This window comes from Mesocricetus auratus, unplaced genomic scaffold (genome assembly GCF_017639785.1).
Source record: "Mesocricetus auratus isolate SY011 unplaced genomic scaffold, BCM_Maur_2.0 Super-Scaffold_15014, whole genome shotgun sequence".
Lineage (NCBI taxonomy): Eukaryota > Metazoa > Chordata > Mammalia > Rodentia > Cricetidae > Mesocricetus > Mesocricetus auratus.
In genome coordinates, this window is record NW_024429186.1 from 40300441 (window position 1) to 40321363 (window position 20923).

The following is a 20923-nucleotide window of genomic DNA, read 5'->3' on the forward strand; positions in this document are numbered from 1 at the left end:
GGCCCGCCTCCTTCCCTGGCTCCCGCCGCGCGCGGTCGCCTGCCCCGCGCCCTCACCCCGCTCCCGCCCCACACGCGGGCGCATCCTTTCCCGTCCCCACCCAGGGCCGAGGGGGCACCCGTGCTTTTGCACACGCCGGGGGAAAGTCCCCAGGTCACGCGGAGGCGTGTGGGGGAGCCGGTGACGCTCAGGCTTGTCCCCACACTTCCGCCTCTAGTCACGACTGGGGACCGTGGCAGAGGCGCCCGAAGCGCCGGCTGACCCCCCGCCCGGCCACTCCGGCAGGCGCGCACGTACGCACGCAACGCACGCACGCATGCATGCACCCCAGCCCGGGTGCTGCTGGCTCCCCCAGCCGCTGGGTCACGTGGGCCCGGCGCGGGAAGCCGCGCGAGAGCAGCCCGCCGGGTGCGTGAGCGGGCGCTGCCGCGTGCTGTGCGCAGCGCGGGAGCCCGCCCCTCCCGCAAGGAGAAGCCCGCCCGTCCGCCGCCGCGGCGGAGTCTGGGTAAGCAACGCGGCCCTGCCCCCGTGGGCTGCTCCGGGCTCAGTCCCTCCCGCCGCGAGCCGCTCGGGTGGCGGCTGCCGCTGCACCGGTCGCGGGACAGATGCAAGTAGCCGGGGGAGAGGGGTGTTTCTGGTCCGTTGGAGATGTCAGTCAGGGCCATGGAGGAAATTAGCAACGGCGAGCGAGTGCGGGCGCGCGGTGCCTCCAGCCGCCCTACGCTGTGGGCCTCCGGGGCCTAACGCAGGCGGCGGGATGGCGCGCGCGCGGGCGCCGTACAGCCTTGGAGCCCATCCCGCTGCGGGCCGGGCCCCGACCGGGCGCAGAAGTCTCAATTCGTCCGTGGCTGCTAGCTCCAGGCGACCGTGCCAGGCCTACCGCTCTAGCTAGTGGGCGGGTGTCCTGATCAGGCTGCGCAGCCATCACTGTCCCCTCCCCCATCCAGTTTGTGAGTACCTAGTTTCTAAGGCAGGTAGCGCCCAACCCTAATAATTCATTCCCACACACACACGGGTTTTATCATAGCTAACTGGTTTTTCTTTTTGAAGTCTGCCCCCATCTTATCTCCATCTCCCTAGTACTCATTTGGAGAAATCAAGCCGTTATCAGTTGCTTAGGAAACGCACAGCGCTGTACCTGGAACCTGATAGCAGCTAGTGTTGTGTTTTATAAATTAGCTCCCGTATCCCTGTAAGGGATTAAACTTGGCGTTCTTTAGAGACTGGAGCAAGTTCTTTAAAAGCTGCAGAGCTGTTGATTGGCAGGATTAAAGTACGTCTTGGAGTCTGGGTTTTCAGAACTGAAAAGGACCTTAAGTAAAATCGAGTCCATCCGTCTCGTTTCACAGAAGACACCGGACCTGGCATAGTGCTCATCAAGATTCTGCACCTTTCATAGTCAGGCTTTAGGGCTGCAGACAATTTTGCTATTGAACTTGCCTTTGTGCCCTGGGGGCAGTGCCTGCTCTTACACTTGGATTGCAGGACTTCTCAGGTTGGTTAAGAAGTTAGGCCTGGCCATTATGATGGCTCTAGAGTATAGTAGCTATGGCACTGTTTCTGGGTGAAGCCAAAACCCATTCATCCTTGTACTCACAGGGATAGGCAGTGACACTCTTTTGGTTTTCGAGACTGGTGTATAGTCCTGGCTGGCATAGGGCTATTGATCGATTTTACCTAGGTTCCTGGGTGCAGGAACTGGCTACAAGTGTATGCCACCGTGTCTGGCCACTGTTTCCTTTTAGCAACCTAGGTATGATTTAGTTAAGAGTGTGATCCGCTGCCAGACAGTGGGACAGACATGAAATAGCTTAGGCGACTGTGATGGAATCAGGTAGCGGTGAAACATGGGGAGGTCATCAAGAAGAGCCCCCCTCTCGACATTTGTGCCAAGTACTATAATATCTTTTTTAGTTATAAGAATTTCCACTCAGGTTCTTGTCGCTGTTTAGTTTTATGTGCTAACTTTTGCTGGCTGTTTTTGTAGGTGAATTCCCTAAAATGGTAGTTTTGGCTCCGTGTTACAAATACGTTTTAAACCTGCTGAAGTGAACCAGAGGGATATACCTGACTGTGGTGACAGTCATTTGCAGAGGAATGTAAACCTAGATCACTTCTCTTCCAGGTCTAGTCAGTGCTCTTTTGCGTTCTATCTTGCTCCCACTTCTAGCTGGGAAGGGGATGAGAGAATCGCCTGTGGCTGATTTATTGGCGCCTGTGGTTGCCCAGAGAGGCCAAGCAGGACTTTCAGCTGCCCTCTACGCCTTACAAAGTGGAGCTATGTACTTCCACCCTATCTCCTGAGGGGAATGCAAAGGAGCCAGGCTGTCTAGCTGGGGAGGAGGGGCCCAAGTGGCTTGGCAGTAAAATACCCTGGCCATAGCTGTGCTGCTGGGAAACCATGCATAGTGCCCTCCCCCAGCAGCACTGGCCCACAGTGACTAATTCCTTGCTAGCTGTAGGTGGTGTTTGACCAGTTTGTCCGTTTTTGTAGTGACAGCTGGACAAGAGTTGGAGGGCTGTATGATTGTAGATTCCCTTAGAAAAACAGTTCAGGTGTTCTTATCTTGATGAATTGTAAAGTAGCTCTACACCACTTCCTGCGCCCCTTCTCTGCTTATTTATTCCACAGAGCATGTGAACCTGGGTCCTTTGAGAGAAGGCTGAAATGAAAATGCTGCCCCAGTTGGTAGTTACCGTACCAGCTATGGACTCGGATCCTTTGATCTCTAAACCATCTGGTAGTTAGGTTCCCCAATCAATTGTCTTTCCTCCAGGCTGGCCAGATGGTTTGTCAGATAAGAGCTCTTACTGTGCTTGTAGACATTCAGGTTTGGTTCCCGGCACCCATGTTTTATTAGCTCCAGTTCCAGGGGATCTGATGCCTTCTGGTTTCCACAGGCTCCTTGCACACATAAAGTATTATGTTTTGCCAGGACTGGTGTATATAAAAAAGTGACGTGCATCCTTTAATCCCAGTACTTGGGAGATAGAGGCAGGTAGATCTCTGGGAGTTGGAGGTCAGCCTGGTCTATATAGTGAGTGCCAGGTCAGTCAGAACTACATAATACACCCTATCTCACCCCCATCTCCCACCCCAGAAAAGTGTAGGGGGGGAGCATTTAAAGCTAATGTGAGGTTTGATTACTAGTTGATTTTATTTTATGGTCAGACCTGTCATCTTATGAATGCTAGTCAAGGCTTCTACTGCTGAGCTTTATTATATCCAAAACCTGTGGTGGCACACGTCTTTAATCCCAGCACTCGGGAGGCAGAGGCAGGCGGATCTCTGTGAGCTCAAGGCCAGACTGGTCTACAGAGTGAGTTCTGAGACAGCCAGGCAGAGAAACCCCCTGTCTTGAAAAAACAAAACAAATCAAAAACCCCTTATTTAGGAAAAATATTTTTGTATTAAGTTTTTGAAAATTTTCTAGTTCATTGTTTTCCTAGTTACAGATCAAAACCAATGTTTTGTTCTGAAACACCAGGCTTTTTAGGCAGAGGATCTTATTAGCCTATGTGGCAATGTGGGTGGTATGTTCATGGAGTTGTAACTCTGGGGCAGGAAATGCTGGCGTAGGTGCGCACGGAGGCTGTAGTTGCCCACTGTGCTCTGGGTCTGCTCTGTTTTGTCATCTCTACTTTCCCTGTTCTTTGAGTCCCTTCTTCTGTTCTGTTAGAATGGGATCTTCCTAATGAATCAAGAAGAATTATGCCCTTTTCTTCCTATACTAAGATTTTTATTTCCGAGGTCTGTTGGCTTGTTGCTTTATCAAGCACTCACACACACCATGGTGTTAAGAGATCAAAAGGCCGCTGTCCGCCCACAAGCGGGAGCCCCAGACTGCCCTCTTGAAGGTTTCTAGAGTGTGACTCCTTCTGTGTCGTCCTGTGTCTCCTTCTCTAACGTTCTCTGCAGATCTTTCTAAGTAGCTATGTCGGGTTTATGGCAGGTTTTTATCTGGGTCTGTATTTTCAGATCAGCACTTCTGTATCGTTCTTAGACACTATGGAAATAACTTTAAAAGTATGAGAATAAATGCTTCCTTTTCCTAGATGCTTTTCAACAGAAAGTTTGGAAATAGTGTGGCCTTTCCTCATCTCTAACTATCCTACTAATCATTAGTTTGGAACATCTCTTTTTCTTTTACTTGGGTGTATGTGTCTGGGTGTGTGCATAAGAGGTCAAAGGTTGATGTTGGGTGTCTTCCTCAATTTCTTATTTTTTGAGACAGTATGTCACTGAATTTGAAGCTCTCTGACTCATCTAAGCTGACTAGGCAGTGAGCTCCAGGGATTTGCCTGTCCTGTCTACCACTAGAGCACTAGGAGTTCGGCTGCACACCGCTACACACATTTAAAGGAAATATTTTATTATTTGAATTGTGTGTATGTGAGGGGGTTGTACATGTGAGTACAGTGCCCTTGAGCAGAAGGCGTGAGGTCCCCTGGCGCTGGCATTACAGGCCATTGTGAGCTGGGTGCTGGGAATCAAACTCGGATCCTTTGGAAGAACAGTACTCTTAACTGCTAGGCCATCTCCCCAAGCCTCACCAGATACATTTTTATATTTTTAAAAGAGCTTTTTAAATCTTTAGGTGTTTTGCCTACACATACACGTGACTATTGAGGCCAGAAGACAGTGTTAAATCCTCTGGAACTGGAGTAATGATGGTTGTGAGACACAGTGTGGGTGATGGGAACTGGACTCTCGTCCTACGAGAGGAACAAGTGCTCCTCACCACTAAGCCGTCTCTCCAGCCCCAGCAATGCACGCTTGCACGCACGCATGCACGCTGGGATACGCTGTGTAACACCCGTCAGTTGAAGAGAGAAGGCACTCCAGGATGAAATTTTAAGGCCTGTGTGGTAGCGGGAAGGCCCAGCCTCTGATGGACTGAGCCAGAACAGCCATACACAGACGTATTTATTGATTGTTACACAAAGTATTTACATGTCTTACTGATGGAGAGCGTGACTTTATGTATCATTTGCAATACACAATAGTACAAGACCCTCAGGTGTGCCTGAGGTGTCTTGTGACCAAGGTCATTGGATGGCTGCAGTGCTCCTTCAGCAAAACCATTCTCCAATCATGGAAAACAATCAGTTTTCCACAAGGACCCTTCAAGGTCAAAGTACTTGTAAAAAGCATATGTTCATTCTACTATCAACCCCAGATACAGTGACTGCTGAATTCCCCGCCCCCAAACACACTTTAAATAAGGGTCCTGGGTATCTGAACCCAGGACCTCCAGTAAAGTGGCAGACACTTTACTGACTGCGCTATTTTTCTCAAGTTCCCTGCTTGTTTTCTTTTTGAGATAAGTTTTCCTAAACTCAGATCTCAGACTTCCATAAGCTAGAGCACAGCATGTCTAACTTCTTAAACCACCTAAGTTTTTAGTGTAAAGTCACATTTAGAATAATTGTTGGTATTTATTTACTGTAATCAATATAATTATTTGAAAACTTATGAAATAGTTTAATTTTCTTATTTTACTTATGTGTATATGCATGTTTCTGTGTGTGTATGTGTATGGGTATACACTACATGTGTGCAGGTCGCCTTGGAGACCAGAAGATTTCCAGGAGTTGCGGGTAGTTATAAGTTACTTAATGAGAATGCTGGGAATCAAACCAAGTCCTCAGCAGGAGCAGCAATGCTCCTAACTGTTGAACTATCCCTTCAGCCCCTTGAAATCACTTCTTTATAAATCAGTATAAGATTGTTCCATTTGGGACTGGAGAGATGACTCTTAACCAAGAGCACTGACTATTCTTCCAGAGGACCTGGGTTCAATACCCAGCAGCCACATGGCAGCTCACAACTGTCTGTAATTTGAGTTCCAGGGAACCTGATACCCATGAGCATAATACCAATGGACATTAAATAAATAAATAAAAGTTAAAACAACAAAAAATTGTCCCATTTACGTTGTTTGTGCTAATGTAGAGTTATTGAAATCTAGAAAGTAAATCGGGTTTTGGTAAAGTAGCAAGTGCATATTAGAGTGTAAATGCTCTTTTGGGTTTCCTTAACTGCTTGTTCTTCTAAAGCAGAGGTTATTAACTAAGGTGTCTATTAGAAGTTTCTTCAAAGGAGAGAGAGAGAGAGAGAGAGAGAGAGAGAGAGAGAGAGAGAGAGAGAGAGAGTGTGTGTGTGTGTGTGTGTGTGTGTGATGTGAAAGCATTTGCCAGACAAGCCAGATGGCCTGAGTTTGGTTCTTAAAACTCCCATGAAAGGAGAGATAATTTTATAAAAATGATTTTATTCTGAAATCTACATACATGCTGTAGCATGTGTGGGTTTGTACTCACACAGAGATTATACACTTAATAAAGGTTTTTTAATTTATGTGTATGGGTGTTTAGCCTGCATGAAAGTCTGCCATGTGTGCATAGTGCCAGTGGAGGCCAGAAGAAGGCATTGGATCCCATTGGACTGGAGTTATGAACAGTTGTTAGCTGCCATATAAATGTTGGAAATCAAGCCCAGCTGAGCCACCTCTCCAGTCATGATAGTCTTAATTATTTATTTTAAAAACCGGGGAGTGTTCTGAGGACAGCTCTCTGGAGTTAATTCTACCACCTTGTGGGACATGGGGATTGACACAGGTCCTCAGGTCTATGCACGAAAGTCTCCATCTACTGAGCAGTCTTGAATAAAATGAATTAAGAGTCATAGAGATCAGCCGGGCGTTGGTGGTGCACGCCTTTAATCCCAGTACTTGGGAGGCAGAGACAGGCGGATCACTGTGAGTTCGAGACCAGCCTGGTCTACCGAGTGAGTTCCAGGACAGGTTCCAAAACAATACAGAGAAACCCTGTCTTGAAAAACCAAAAAAAAAAAAAAAGAGTCATAGAGCTCAACCCAGCAATTCTTGGAGCTGTTCTGTGGTGGGACTTAAGCATAGCCTGTTCTGTGTAGTCAGTGATGGATGCACTGTCCCATCCTGTACATTGTTTCATTCCTGCTGGGAAGTGCTATGATTGAGGCAAGCAAGAGAATACAGAGTTCAAGGTCAGCCTGGGCTCCATAGTAAATTCCAGGTCAGTCTAGGCTATAGTGAGCTCTTGTCTCACAAATAAAACCAGATGAGTTCATTCATTTCTTAGATAATCAAATGTTACACATCCACAATCATCTAAAAATGATTACCATTTTACAACTGCCAAGTTTCAATCAGTGTAGAATGCCTTCTATCTTGTAGCGCTAGAGATTTTTTTAACCTATGTATTTATAGCCATGAATAAATAGCTCAAGAAAGCTTGACATCCCTCTGCCAACTTTCCTGTCTTTGAGTGATAATTGATTTTAAAGTCTGTTAAAGACTCTTACAGCCTGAGAGAATGAAGAGCTGAGTAGTCTAGGTCATTCTGCCACTGCTGAGCTGAGAGTGAAATCCAACTAAAGAGATTTTTCTAAACGAAGATAGTGAATATCATGCTGAGTTATAATCCAGATTACACTTGTTTCATCTTAGTTTGAACTAGTCTGGAACTAAGTTACTACGTTCTAGAAAGTAAAGAAGGCTTTTATAGTCTCATAGCTGTCGGTACTAAGCCCTAGGCCTGTTTAATAAATATTACTTTGGGGGTGAAGGGATAATGTTTGGATGGGGAGGATTGGGGTGAATATGATAAAAATACTTTGTATGCATGTATGAAATTTGCAAAGAATAAAATATTTAAAATACTAATTTGTTAATAAATTTTATAAATGAACCACTCTTCGCTTTTCAAAATAAATAATGAAGGGTAAATTATTTTTCTACAACCTATTTTACATCTTTTTTCCTCCAAAAATCTTTTTTTGTTTGTTTGTAGTTTCACTTGAGTTAGATGCTCAGCCCTCCACCCTCGGTCATCTCTGTACTCTTGGAAAGAGGTCGTCCAGCTAACAGTCTGGGGCCTGTCTCCTTCCTTCCACCCAGAGCTCTCCTTAAATCTGCAGCTTCCTCAGTGCCCGTCCTCACTTTGGTTGCCTCTGCTCTTTAGTCAGGAAGTGGACCTGGGCCACCTGCCCACCCTTGTGGAAGGTCACGCTCTCCTGGTCACTAATGCTATCTCCTTTCCCAAGGTTCTTGCCTTTTCCTCACCTCCTTTGCCTTCCCTCATTTCTGGTGTTTCCTTGTTCTGTTTTGGTTTGGTGTTGTGTTTTTTTTGTTTTTTGGTTTTTTTTTTTTTTTTTTTTTTTTGGTTTTTCGAGACAGGGTTTCTCTGTATTGTTTTGGAGCCTGTCCTGGAACTCACTAGGTAGACCAGGCTTGGTCTCAAACTCACAGAGATCCGTCTGCCTCTACCTCCCGAGTGTTGGGATTAAAGGCGTGTGCCACCAACCCCCGGCCCTGGTGTTGGTTTTTTGAGACTGTATTGCCTCGGCTATCCTGGAACTCACTCTGTAGACCAAGCTGGCCTTGAGTTTACAGAGATCCTCCTGCTTCTGCCTCCTAAGTGCTGGGATTAAAGGCTTATGCCACCAATGGGTCTCTGTTTTGTTTATTGTATCTTTTCTGTTTTCCAAGGATTCATACTTTTCATGAACCTAGGAGCTAATACATGCTAGACAAGTTCTCTCCCACCATCTAGAACCCTTTTTTAAAAATATTTTTTTAAATTTTCGCACAAGGAAGGGTTAAGTTTCTCAAATTGGCCTTAAGTTTATGTTCTATCCCAGGCAAGCCTTGAATTTGTGACTTACATACCCTGGCATCCAGTAGCTCTGATTACAGCAGGCCTGTGCTACCAGTTTTTAAGGCTTTTTTTTTTTCTCCTCAATTTGGTTTCACTGTATAGCTCCATACACATTTAGAAACTTCAATCTTGTCCGTTCAGAGGCCTCCTCCCTCTTTGGCCCTGCTCCTCCACTCATCACCAGACATTTCTACTTCCTTTTCCTGGAGTAGACACTGAATTCACGGTGTAGGAAGCCTCTACTAAGTCAGTTCCTGTGCCTGACTCTGCCGTTGTACCTTTCTGTGAACACCGAGAACATGGCGGTTATTCTGAAAATGGTTTCTGAGGAAATGAATGACATCGTCTAGTAACCCAGCCTGGTGTTCTGAAACTCACTTTTAACTCAAAGCCTGTGGTTGACTGCATCCGGTCTGCTGCCAAGTCGTGTCACTCTGGCTCGAGTAGATCTCTTGTGTTCGCTCTCTATCCCACAGCCGTTACATGGTTCCTAGTTGGCTCCTTGGCTGACAAACCCAGTGGTGGTACTCTCTAGTCTGGTGTTTCTCAGCCTTAATGCTGTGACCCTTTAATATAGTTCCTCATGCTGTGGTGACCCCCAGCCATAAAATTATTTTCATTGCTACTTCATAACTGTAATTTTGCTACCATTATGACTTGTAAATATCAGTGTTTTCCATTGGTCTTAGGCAGCGACCCCTGTGAAAGGGGCATTTGACCCTCAAAGGGGTCCACAGGTTGAAAACTAATGGTCTGTTACTTACTAAACGCTTACTATGGGTTCCACTATTAATTTTTTTTTTTTTTTTGGTTTTTCGAGACAGGGTTTCTCTGTAGCTTTGGAGGCTGTCCTGGAACTCACTTTGTAGACCAGGCTGGCCTCGAACTCACAGAGATCCGCCTGCCTCTGCCTCCCCAGTGCTGGGATTAAAGGCGTGTGCCACCAATGCCCGGCCTCCACTATTAAATGTATCCAGCTTCTTGTTCCCGCTACACACCCTCATTAACAAAGTCTCACTATATAGCTCAGGCTGGCATTAAATTCCATACTCTCTGTCTCAGTCTCCTGAGTGCTTACTGGTGGGTGCCACCCTGTCTTCATATGACAACTCTCAGGAAGATACTGCTATTATCCAGTCTGTAAGTGAAACTGAGGCCCAGGGAGTTGAGTGTCCTGTCGAGATCACAGACCTAGTGGCAGAGCTGAAACTCTTCAAGTCATTGAATTTCAGAGGCCAAGCTGTCGGAACTGTGTATGTTCTTCCTGCCACAGAGTAAGTGGCAGTGCTGCTCCTACAGAGCATCCTGCATAGCTCATTTCAAACACAGCTGGGTACCTTCCAGTACAACTGGGTATGCTTATACTGAGGATCCTCGGTGAGCTGAGCCTGTTATTCCCCCCTTTATATTGAATTGAATCCTTCTGTTATCAAAATGTCTCATCCCTCCCAGTAATGTTATTCAGTTTTATCTGTCTGCCTGTTGAAGTAAGACCAGTTTGAACATCTTAATTTTGATTGTGTTCTCTGTGCTGATCTGCAGCTGTCCTGGTGACACTTTAACACTCTTGTAATATGATTAGTGTCTTGTGTTTTGTCATCTCCTTGCTTAGCTGTATGCTTGACTTTAGCATTCTTGATTTTATATCTTTTTTTTTTTTCTGTCTGTAGCCTGGAATTAAACATGCTTTTGAGCGTGTGTGTGTGTGTGTGTGTGTGTGTGTGTGTGTGTGTGTGTGTGTATAATGAGTATCTGCTGAGGAAATGAAAATTTTAACTGTCAGCCCATTAACCACAAGATCTTTGCATTGTAGCTTTTTTGTGCTATATCTCATTTCTGTATGACTCAATAGCTGGTTATGCACCATATATATAAGAAAAAAACATTGAAAATGCCTATGATCCAAGAATTTTTTTTTTGTTTTTTTTGTTTTTTTTGTTTTTCGAGACAGGGTTTCTCTGTAGCTTTGGAGGCTGTCCTGGAACTCACTTTGTAGACCAGGCTGGCCTCGAACTCACAGAGATCCGCCTGCCTCTGCCTCCCAAGTGTTGGGATTACAGGCGTGCGCCACCATTGCCAGGCATGATCCAAGAATTTGGTGGGAGTTTTTGTGAAGCATTTTTTAAAACAATGGAGTTAAAGTATTATATTTTGAGCCATTTTATTGATTCTAAAGTGTTTTTGTATGCTGAAACTTCAAATATAGGGCTTTAAAATTTTTTATAAATTTGTGATGTTTTAGAAACAAATGTGATGATTGTAAGTAGTAACTTTTGGTCAAATAACCTCTCAGGATAATACCCACAGTTTGCAGTTTTTTATTTTAGAGGATAGGCCTATGTTCCTGTAGCTTCTGTTTAATTATTTCAGTGATGCTGAAAGTTTTGTTTCTGTTTTTTGTTTTGAGACAGGTTTTCTCTGTGTAACAGTCTTGGCCGTCCTGGAACTCACTTGGTAGACCAGGCTGGCCTCAAATTCACTGAAATCCACCTGCCTGTGCCTCCCAAGTGCTGGGATTAAAGGAGTTGTTTGTTTGCTTTTCTGTTTTTTAATGACACGAAGAAATACTAGATGGCTCAGCATGTAAGGCTGTTGAAGTCTGCTGGCTTGAGCTTGAGCCCTGGAACCCACATAGTAGAGAGAAGCAGTTCTGTGATGTTGTGCGCTGACCTTCATACGCACTCCCTACACACGTACAGAGTTATAATAATAATAACCATGATGAAGGTGACTTTAAGTGAGATGACTCAGCAGTAAAACGACCCGAGTTTGAACCCCTGAACCTACATGGTGGAATTAAAGAACCATGACACTTCTGCAAACTATCATCTTCACCCCACGAGTGTGCCATGGCATGCTTACACTCAAATACACACACACTAAATGCATGTTAAAATTTCTCCTGTAGTTTATTTAGTATTTGCATATGTGTGTGCATGAGTAGGCACATGGCATCTTTAGGTGTGGAGGGCGGAAGCTGTTGTTAAGGCATTTTGCAGGACACCTGGTTTGTTCTGTCAGTGCTGGGATCTGAAATCCCCCCAGTATCCACAGGATAGCTTAAAACTATCTAACTCCAGATCCAGAGAATGCAACACTTTCTTCTGGCCTTTCTTGGCACTACATGCATGTGATGCCCAGATACACGTGCAGACAAAGCACCCATACACATAAAACAAGTAAGAGATACGGAGAGAGATTGCTTGTACTGCTCTTTCAGAGGACCCGAGTTCAAGTTCTAGCACCCCAACCACCTGTAACCCAGTTCCTGGGGGATCCAACGCCTCCAAGAGCACCTGCACTCATGTCCAATCCACATGCAGACACATAGACACATAATTCGAAATAAATAACCTCGTTTTAAAGTAACCTGTGAGTATAGAGTTAAAAGACTCAAGTTGTGGGATTCCTGATGTGTAATTATTTGTGAAAAGTAATACTTGTAATCAATACTGCCCTTTGGTCAGGGACATATCCTGCATAGGAAGAATGTGATGATGTAGAGAGTCAAAAGCACTAAATTCAGGATGGTGTTTACCTTTGGAGGCAAGGTAGGTAGGGGAGAATGAGGGACGTGCCAAGGGGTTTCTGCCATGTCTGTAATTATTTCCTGTTTGTTTTTTTCTTGTTGTTCTCTACTTGCTTACCCAAAATGCTGATAGTTTTAAGTTAAGGTAGTATAGTCCCCTGCCAGCCTTTCACCCCTATTCCGTAGTTCTTTTCCCAGAATTGTTCAGGAGTGAAAAGCCTACTGATTTGTCTGAACCTTTCCAGTGATGTATACATGAACAGGAATTACATTTATCTAAAACTTTCTCCCATGTTTAAAAGTAAAATAATGATTCAGTTCCTTTTACATAGTTTTCTTTATGTAGTTTTATACCTATGTCTTTTCTTATAAATACATCTTAGAGATTATATTGTATCATTATCCTGTATAGTTTTTAATAAAAAGTGGTTCTTTTGTCAGCAATAATATTATTGTCATTATTCTACATTTTGGACTTTATTTGCTATTGTATATATTGCTTTTGTTGTATGCCATCTGATTAACCAACAGAGAATCCAAGTTTCTCCCTAATTCCTCTTTGCAAATATTCCTGGAGCTTCCCATGGAGGTTTTTATATGTAGTTCTTCTCAGTGCTCTTCTAGTTTGTGAGTCATGTTCCCTTTTAAGGAATGAATATGAGGGCGGCAGATGTGGGTTTCAGAGCTTGGGTTTCAGTCCCCTGCTTGTGCCTCTTACTGACAGTGTGGTCTTGGATGCTTGTCCTTCCAGGCCTTCATCTGTAAAGGGAATTTAGTACTCCTTTGCTTGTGATGTTCCATTTCGAATTGAATGGGTTAAAGCGACTAATACACAGGAAGCACTGCTAAGTATTAGCTATTTTCCATTCTTATTGTATTATTGATTCCTCACCTGTCTGCTACTCATGCTTCTGATGGAGAACCCTGCCCTCCACCACTGCCCTCCTTAGGCCTTGGTCTGTCTGGCTAGCGAAGGAGCCGCATCTCATTTTCAGGATCGCCTCTTTCAAAAGATGTTCTCCCAGCCCGCAGTGACACCCATTGAACTGCAGCTGCCTTCTCCCTATAGCACCAGGACTGTGGGCATAGCTAGGGCAGACGTGGGGTGAAATACAGCCTCCCACCTGCCTGGAACTGACTCTGCTGTGTCCTTGCTGCTCACAGTCACAGTCACAGAGTCTGTCATGGCCAGAACTGGCTTGCATATCCTCATGCAGGTGTTTTCCCTTGAGGCTCATTTGCTATATCTCCATTTTCTTGCCATGGAGAATCTGCATCCAGATGTGTGTCCAAGTCTATCAGAGATGAGGTCAGATTGAGGTTCTTTCTCGTGAGCTCCCAGGCCCCATGTAAACTGGGGTATGGGTAAGTCCAATGGACATTTATGGCAGTGTCTCCTAAGTGCCAGAGGATCTCCAAAGAAAAGAGTTCTAGTCCAGGGAGGATGCACATCAGGCTAGAGAGATAGCTTAGGCTCACAACCAGGGAGGATGCCGTTATTCCCACTTACAACTCACATTTGGATAGCAGTTTCTATTACAACTCAGTTTTCACTTGTTAGCTCCTCTAATTCTGAGCCACACATCAGTATCTCATTTTCATCTCTCCAGTGAAGAAACATTAGAAACATGATCCTGCTGGGCAGCGGTGGCACACGCCTTTAATCCCAGCCGCACTTGGGATGTATAGGCAGGCAATCAGGTCTCTGTGAGTTCCAGGATAGCCTGCTCTGCAGAGTGAGTTCCAGGACAGCTGGAGTTGTTACACAGGGAAACCCTGTCTCAAAAAACCAAAAGAAAAAGATGATCACGAGATGGGGGAAGAACTCAGCAGTAGAGTGTTACCTGGTGTAGATGCCGTCCTGACCTCATCCCCAAAACCATGAAGGAAGTAGGGTGGGGCTTGCCCAGCATGTGCAAGGCCCAAGGTTTAATCAAATACACTTTTTTTTTGTTGTTGTTGATTTCTTTGTATTGCTTTGGAGGCTGTCCTGGAACTCACTCTGTAGACCAGGCTGGTCTTGAACTCACAGAGATCCGCCTGCCTCTGCCTCCTGAGTGCTGGGATTAAAGGCGTGTGCCACCAACGCTGGTCAAATACACTTCTTATATATATATATATATATTTACATGTATTTGTGTATAAATAATTTATGTATAAACACATCTGTACATGTAAGACATACATGTTTATGTTGGTTTTTCTCAGAGCCACAATGGATACTGCTAGCCATAGCCTTGTCCTTCTGCAGCAGCTGAACATGCAACGAGAATTTGGTTTTCTGTGTGATTGCACAGTTGCAATTGGAGATGTTTACTTCAAAGCCCACAGAGCGGTACTTGCTGCTTTTTCCAACTATTTCAAGATGATATTTATTCACCAAACAAGGTAAGAATGTGCTCTTGTAAATGAGAATAATTTCTTTTTCTTTTCTTTTCTTTTTTTTTTTTTTTGGTTTTTCGAGACAGGGTTTCTCTGTGTAGTTTTGGAGGCTGTCCTGGCACTCGCTCTGTAGACCAGGCTGGCCTCGAACTCACAGAGATCCGCCTGCCTCTGCCTCCTGAGTGCTGGGATTAAAAGCGTGTGCCACCAACGCCCGGCAAGAATAATTTCTAATATTGTGATACATTATGTCTTATATAATTAGGGGTTACCCTAATACAAAATTTTAATTATAATAACTTTTGTATAACTAAAATTGATTAAGAGTTAGCCCACCAGGCATTGGTGGCGCACGCCTTTAATCCCAGCACTCGGGAGGCAGAGGCAGGTGGATCTCTGTAAGTTCGAGACCAGCCTGGACTACCAAGCGAGTTCCAGGACAGCCTCCAAAGCCACAGAGAAACCCTGTCTCGAAAAAACCAAAAAAAAAAAAAAAAAAAAAAAGTTAGCCCGGCAGGTGTAGTAGTGCATGCTTTTAATCTTACTGCTTGGTAGAGAGAGGCAAATGGATCTCTGAGTTTGACACCAACTTGTCTACGTAGTAAGTTCCAGTCCAGTCAAGGTTACCTAGGGAGATCCTGTCTTGAAAAAACATCACCAACAAAAAAGGCTTAACCAGTACCCAAGCATCAGTCCTATTGTGGGAAAGGCAACTGAACTGCTGATGGCCTACATAGGAGTAAACGGCTGATCAGTTGGGCTCTGATGTAGCTCTGTCTGAAGCTAAGCATCTTTTGTAAGTGCCAGGTTATTGATTTCTAGTGTAGCAGCATTTCAGTGTCCCATTCTACCACAACATTCCACATCACCAGTCAAAGATCATTTGTTTTCACATATTTTTGTTTTGTTGTTTTTAATCCTTTTGCATTTTTTAAAAATTTGGGTAACATGGCAATTCAAATTCTTAGCTCTGGGAAAAGATTAATTTTAGTCTAGCTTTAGTACATTCTAGAACATTGCCTTATTTATTTATTTGTTTATTTATAAATTTTGAGATAGGGCCTCACTAGGTTACCCAGGCTGGCCTTGAACTCACCCTGCATCCCAGAAGGGGGGACCTTGAACTTGTGACCCTCTTGCTTCAGCCTTCTGAGTAGTTGGGGCTATAGGTCCCAGCTACCAGACTTGGTTCCATGTATATCTGGTGTGTTGTTGTTTTGTTTGTTTTTAAAGGCCCTTACATGAAATTGAGGTTTCAAACCTCAATTATATATTTTTATTTAATTGTTCAGTCATTTAAATATTTCCTAGGTGTGAATGTTAAGAGATTGAGCTAGACCGTAGTAACTTCTCTGTTTTCAAGAGATCTAAAGTTTGATAGAGAATTAAATGTAAAGCAAATCATTGATCTCGCTTGTGTTAGTCACATTTCACTGCTGTGGCAAAATGCTTAAGAAAGCAAGGATTTGCGGCATGGTGGTGTGGTACATACCTTTAATCCCAGCACTCGGGAGGCGGCGGCAGGCAGATCTCTGTGAGTTCGAGACCAGCCTGGTCTACAGGATCTAGTTCCAGGACAGCCTCCACAGAGAAACCCTGTCTCGAAAAATGGAAGAAAAAAAAAAGAAAGAAAGAAAACAAGGATTTGTTTTGGCTGCAGTCTCAGGCTTTAGTCCACTGTGGTTGGCTGTGTTGCTTTTGAGACTGTAGGAAGGCAGAGGGCATGACAGAAAAGCTGCCCACTTCCTGGTAGGCAGGCAGAAAGCAGGAACTAGCCCTGGAAGGTGTGTTCTTAGTGCCTCTTCTTCCACCCTGGCCCTGTCTCCTAGCTTCTGCCTCCTGCCAGTAATGCCATCACACTGTGACTGAACTCGTGGAGCCCTCATGACTCTGTCACTTCCTCAGGGCCCATCAACCGGCTACCAGTTCTGTGGCGCGTGAGACTTTAGGGGACAGTTCGTCTTCACACCCTAACAATCAGCTTTCTTGTCTGTTAAATGCCGAAATAATATACTTGCCTTTTGTGTATTGAAGGATTAGATGGATTAGTATAGTTAAAATGCTTAGAACAGCCAGGAATGGTGGTTCACACCTTTAATCCCAGCACTGGGGAGGCAGAGGCAGGCAGATCTCCCAGTTTGAGGCCAGCCTGGTCTATAGAATGAGTTTCAGGATAGCCAGGGCTACAGAGAGAAACCCTGTCTTGGGGGAAAATGCTTAGGAACAGAGCTTTGCTGTTATTAATGTGATATCTAATGTCAGGATGTATTCAAAGTAAAGAGTTCTAGCAGGCCTGCTTTGAGAAGGTTGGAACATACTTTACAAATCTGAAAAACCAAAGTCCTTCAGGTATTGCAGAAAAATAATATAAGGAGCGGAAATGGCTGTATGTCATTTTTATTTTAATTTTGTTTGTTTATGTGTATGATTATTTGGCCTGCATGTTGTGAACTCTGTATGGGTGCTGGAAATGGAAGCCAGCTCCTCTGCCAGAGCAGCCAGTGTGCTTACCACTGAGCCGTCTCTCCAGCCCCCTGGTTTTGCATTCTGAGATAGGGTCTCGTTATAATTAACAATTGTAAATCACCCAACTTCATGGCAATAATTATATTCCCAATGTTATACCTGCAACTATCACTGTTTGCAAAACCCTTTCATTACCCTAAACAGAAACATCGTACCTATTAGGCAGTAATTTTCCATTCTCCTTCAGCCACCTGTAACTACCCCTTATCTAACTAGGTTTTCCCCCACCCCATATATCTCTGTCCCTGAGCCTTGTACATGGATGTTTGACCTGCATATATGTTTTCCACTTGCATGCCTGATGCCCACTAAGTCAGAAGAGGGCACTGGTTCCCTGAAACTGGAGTTATAGACAATTATGAGCCACATGTGGGTGCTGGGACTAAAACTAGGTCTTCTGGAAGAACAACAAGTGTCTTGTTGTTGTTGTTGTTGTTGAGGCAGGGCTTCTTTGTGTATCCCTTGCTGTAGGTGAGTGCTGGGGTCGAAGGCATGTGCCCCCATGCTCAGCTTTGTTTTAACTATTTCATGGACGTGGTAACATACAAGTTCTAGCTTTGTCTGGCTGTTAGTTAGCATATTTTCACACACTAGAACCTCATTGTTTTTTATGGCAGAGTAACATACCCTTGTATTTACAGCCCCATTTTGTTTATCCATTTTTCCTTCTCTTTTTTTGAAACAGGGTCTGTCTAGTAGCCTTGGCTGTTCTGGAATTCTCTACTTATATCGGGCCAGCCTCAGATTGAAGGAGAGTCGCCTGCCTCTGCCTCCCAAGTGCTGGGATTAAAGGTTGCACCACAACACTCAGCACTATTCATCTTTTGATGGGTATCTAGTTGTTTTCAGCTTTTAGCTACTGTAAACAATGCTGCACCAAACACCAGCATGTAGGTATCCTTTTGAGTTTCTGTGTTTAGTTCCTTTTGTTATGTGTTCCATACAAAAGCAGAGCACCTGTTTTAATCACCTAGACTAGATGATACTGCTTAGGAGTCACTCAGTGTTGAATTATCTGAATATCTGAAAAGCAGTTACAGATTTTTTGCTATTGTATTTCATCAAGGCAGATTGCCAGATTTAAACCTCTTAGGAAGAATTTGTTTTAACCTAAGATTGGTAAAAACCAAAAGGCCAACCAGGTTGTGTTTCATTTTGTGTGGGTTTGTTTTTGTTTTAACAGTGAATGCATAAAAATACAGCCAACTGACATCCAGCCCGATATATTCAGCTACTTGTTGCATATTATGTACACAGGAAAAGGGCCAAAACAGATTGTGGATCATAGTCGTTTGGAGGAAGGGATCCGATTTCTCCATGCTGACTACCTTTCCCACATTGCAACTGAAATGAATCAAGTATTCTCACCAGAGACTGTACAGACCTCAAATCTCTATGGTATACAGATTTCAACAACCCAGAAAGCAGCTGTCAAACAAGGGCTGGAGTTCAAAGAAACTCCTCCCAGTAGCAGTGGAAACCGAGCTGCTGTCCAAGGTGACCACCCCCAGCTGCAGCTCTCTCTTGCAATTGGGCTAGATGATGGAAGTGCCGAGCAGCAGAGGGCCCATCCTGCGGCCCAGGCTGTGGAGGAGCACCAGAAGCCCCCAGTGTCCATCAAACAGGAGAGATGTGATCCAGAGACTGTGATCTCCCAAGGCCACGCCTCGTCCTCTTCAGAAGTGACCGGTCCCTCTTTTACAGAAAACAATATCAGGGTCCACTTATGCCATTACTGTGGGGAGCGTTTCGAATCCCGCAGTAGCCTGAGGCAGCACCTGCACACCCATGTGTCTGGATCTCTCCCGTTTGGTGTTCCTGCGTCCATTTTGGAAAGTAACGACCTTGGTGAAGTACATCCTCTGGGCGACAGCAGTGAGGCTCTTGAATGCCGGAGGCTTAGCTCCTTCCTCGTCAAGGAGAACGAGCAGCAGCCGCCGCCGCCTGAGCACTCGAGCCGTGGCCCCGCAGAGCCTTTACAGATCAGTCAAGTGTCTTTGATCTCCAAAGACACAGAGCCAGTAGAATTAAACTGCAATTTTTCTTTTTCAAGAAAAAGAAAAATCAGTTGTACTATCTGTGGCCATAAATTTCTTCGAAAGAGCCAGTTACTGGAACACATGTATACACACAAAGGTAAATCTTACAGATACAACAGATGCCAAAGGTTTGGAAACTCATTGGCCCAGAGGTTTCAGCAGTATTGTGACAGCTGGTCCGATGTCCCCGTGAAAAGTTCTCGCTTGTCACAAGAACATTTAGACTTGCCTTGTGCCTTAGAGTCAGAACTCACACAAGGAAGTGTGGATACCATCCTTGTCGAGTAGTAGCTTCTCCTTTAGAATTTTTATACCAATCTTGAAAAAGATTCATGCACCATTTTTAATTCATAAAGTATTTACCTCCTCGTGGTCTGTTGACTTAAAATAATCTGTCCCTGGTTTTGAGCTTGTTCATACAAGTTCTTATTATAAGACATGGCTATTAAATGTAACTTTCCAATTATCCTATGAGCTTTTTTTATAAATTAAATCATAATTTGAAAAACGGAAATTAATGTAGAAACTTTGGAGTAACTGGTTGTTTATAAAATCTTTGTTTTTCCAGGTGGCAGAATCAGTAAGATGAACTTGACTATGAAGCAGATGAGATCTGCTTTAAAGTGTATTTTCAAGACTAGGAATGAAGCTAACCTGTAAGGGGGCTTGCCTAGCATGTGTGAGGCCCTAGGGTCAGTCTCCAGCACATACATACACGTGCTCACACACAAACACTAAACTGTCACTCTTGTCTTAGGTTCATGTGAATTATGTCCTCATGAAAATGATTTTTAAATATTTTCTTCCATATAGGAAATCAGTAGTTATTTTAATGTATAACTATATATTATAATGTATAAAAAGTTTGTTTTAAGACATGGCTATACAAAATCATGAGTAGTTTTAACTGTCTACTTCCTGGCAGTCTCTCTCTCTCTCTCTCTCTCTCTCTGTTTTGTTTTTCGAGACTGGGTTTCTCTGTGTAGTTTTTTTTTTTTTTTTTTTTGATTTTACGAGACAGGGTTTCTCTGTTTTGTTTTGGAGGCTGTCGGTCCAGCCTAGCCTCGAGCTCAGAGATCCACCTGCCTCTGCCTCCCGAGTGCTGGGATTAAAGGCATGCGCCACCACCGCCCGGCTCTCTGTGTAGTTTTGTAGCTCTGGCTGGCCACGAACTCACAGAGATTGGCCTGCCTCCGAGTACTGAGATTAAAGGCCTACACCACTACCCAGCTGCACCCCAGTCTCTTACATGGCCTCTTATTTACTTAACATCAAGTATACCTCATTTTTAATAAAAAATATTCCAGCTAGAAGAAAGGACTGGAGAAGCCAGTGATGATGAAGTCTTGAACAGGGAAACCAGTCCATACACTTAACTAAGCACAGAGGCAGGACTGCGAAGTAACCCTGGGCCAGGCGATCACATCTGGTATCCTTAGACACCGAGGGACAGATTTTTATCTGTTTACCCACTGTTAAAGAGACGAATAATAAGATACAAATCATCTACCTTAATGTGTCAGAATTTTCTAGGCTGTCTGGGCTTATGGTAGTTTTCTAAAAGTCACTCTTTAAGGTAATTTTGCAGCAGCATGGCTTCCACTTTTTCTGTTAGTAAAACCAGTGAAGTAGATACATTCAGTGTTCCAGACCTATCTAAAACCCACGCTGGCCGCTCTCCTTTTGTGAATACACTTAACTTCCCTTTTATAGTGGTGATGCTTAGAAACCTAAAACGCCAGGAAAATTG

At 44.3% G+C, this 20923-nt stretch overlaps 1 protein-coding gene across 5 annotated transcripts; it reads left to right on the forward strand.

Annotated features, from left to right (window-relative positions):
• Positions 1–374: 374 nt before the first annotated feature.
• Zbtb25 (zinc finger and BTB domain containing 25) lies at positions 375–19687 on the forward strand. Of its 5 annotated transcripts, none has more exons than XM_040742902.1 (3): positions 375–505; positions 14435–14614; positions 18318–19687. In XM_040742902.1, the coding sequence occupies exons 2-3, from the start codon at positions 14442–14444 to the stop codon at positions 19459–19461; spliced, it is 1317 nt and encodes a 438-aa protein (XP_040598836.1). In that variant the 5' UTR covers positions 375–505; positions 14435–14441; the 3' UTR covers positions 19462–19687. The 5 variants fall into 5 exon arrangements, with proteins under 5 accessions (XP_040598836.1, XP_040598837.1, XP_040598835.1 ...); XM_040742903.1 differs by lacking the exon at positions 375–505 and adding an exon at positions 515–607; XM_040742901.1 differs by lacking the exon at positions 375–505 and adding an exon at positions 517–950.
• Positions 19688–20923: the final 1236 nt, after the last annotated feature.

What these genes read in the sequence shown, in the direction of transcription:
- Zbtb25 (XM_040742902.1), top strand. Translation starts at nt 14,442, where the DNA reads ATGGATACTGCTAGCCATAGCCTTGTCCTTCTGCAGCAGCTGAACATG. An exon ending in ATATTTATTCACCAAACAAG is followed by an intron (nt 14,615 to 18,317) that starts GTAAGAATGTGC and finishes TTGTTTTAACAG; the next exon opens with TGAATGCATAAAAATACAGC.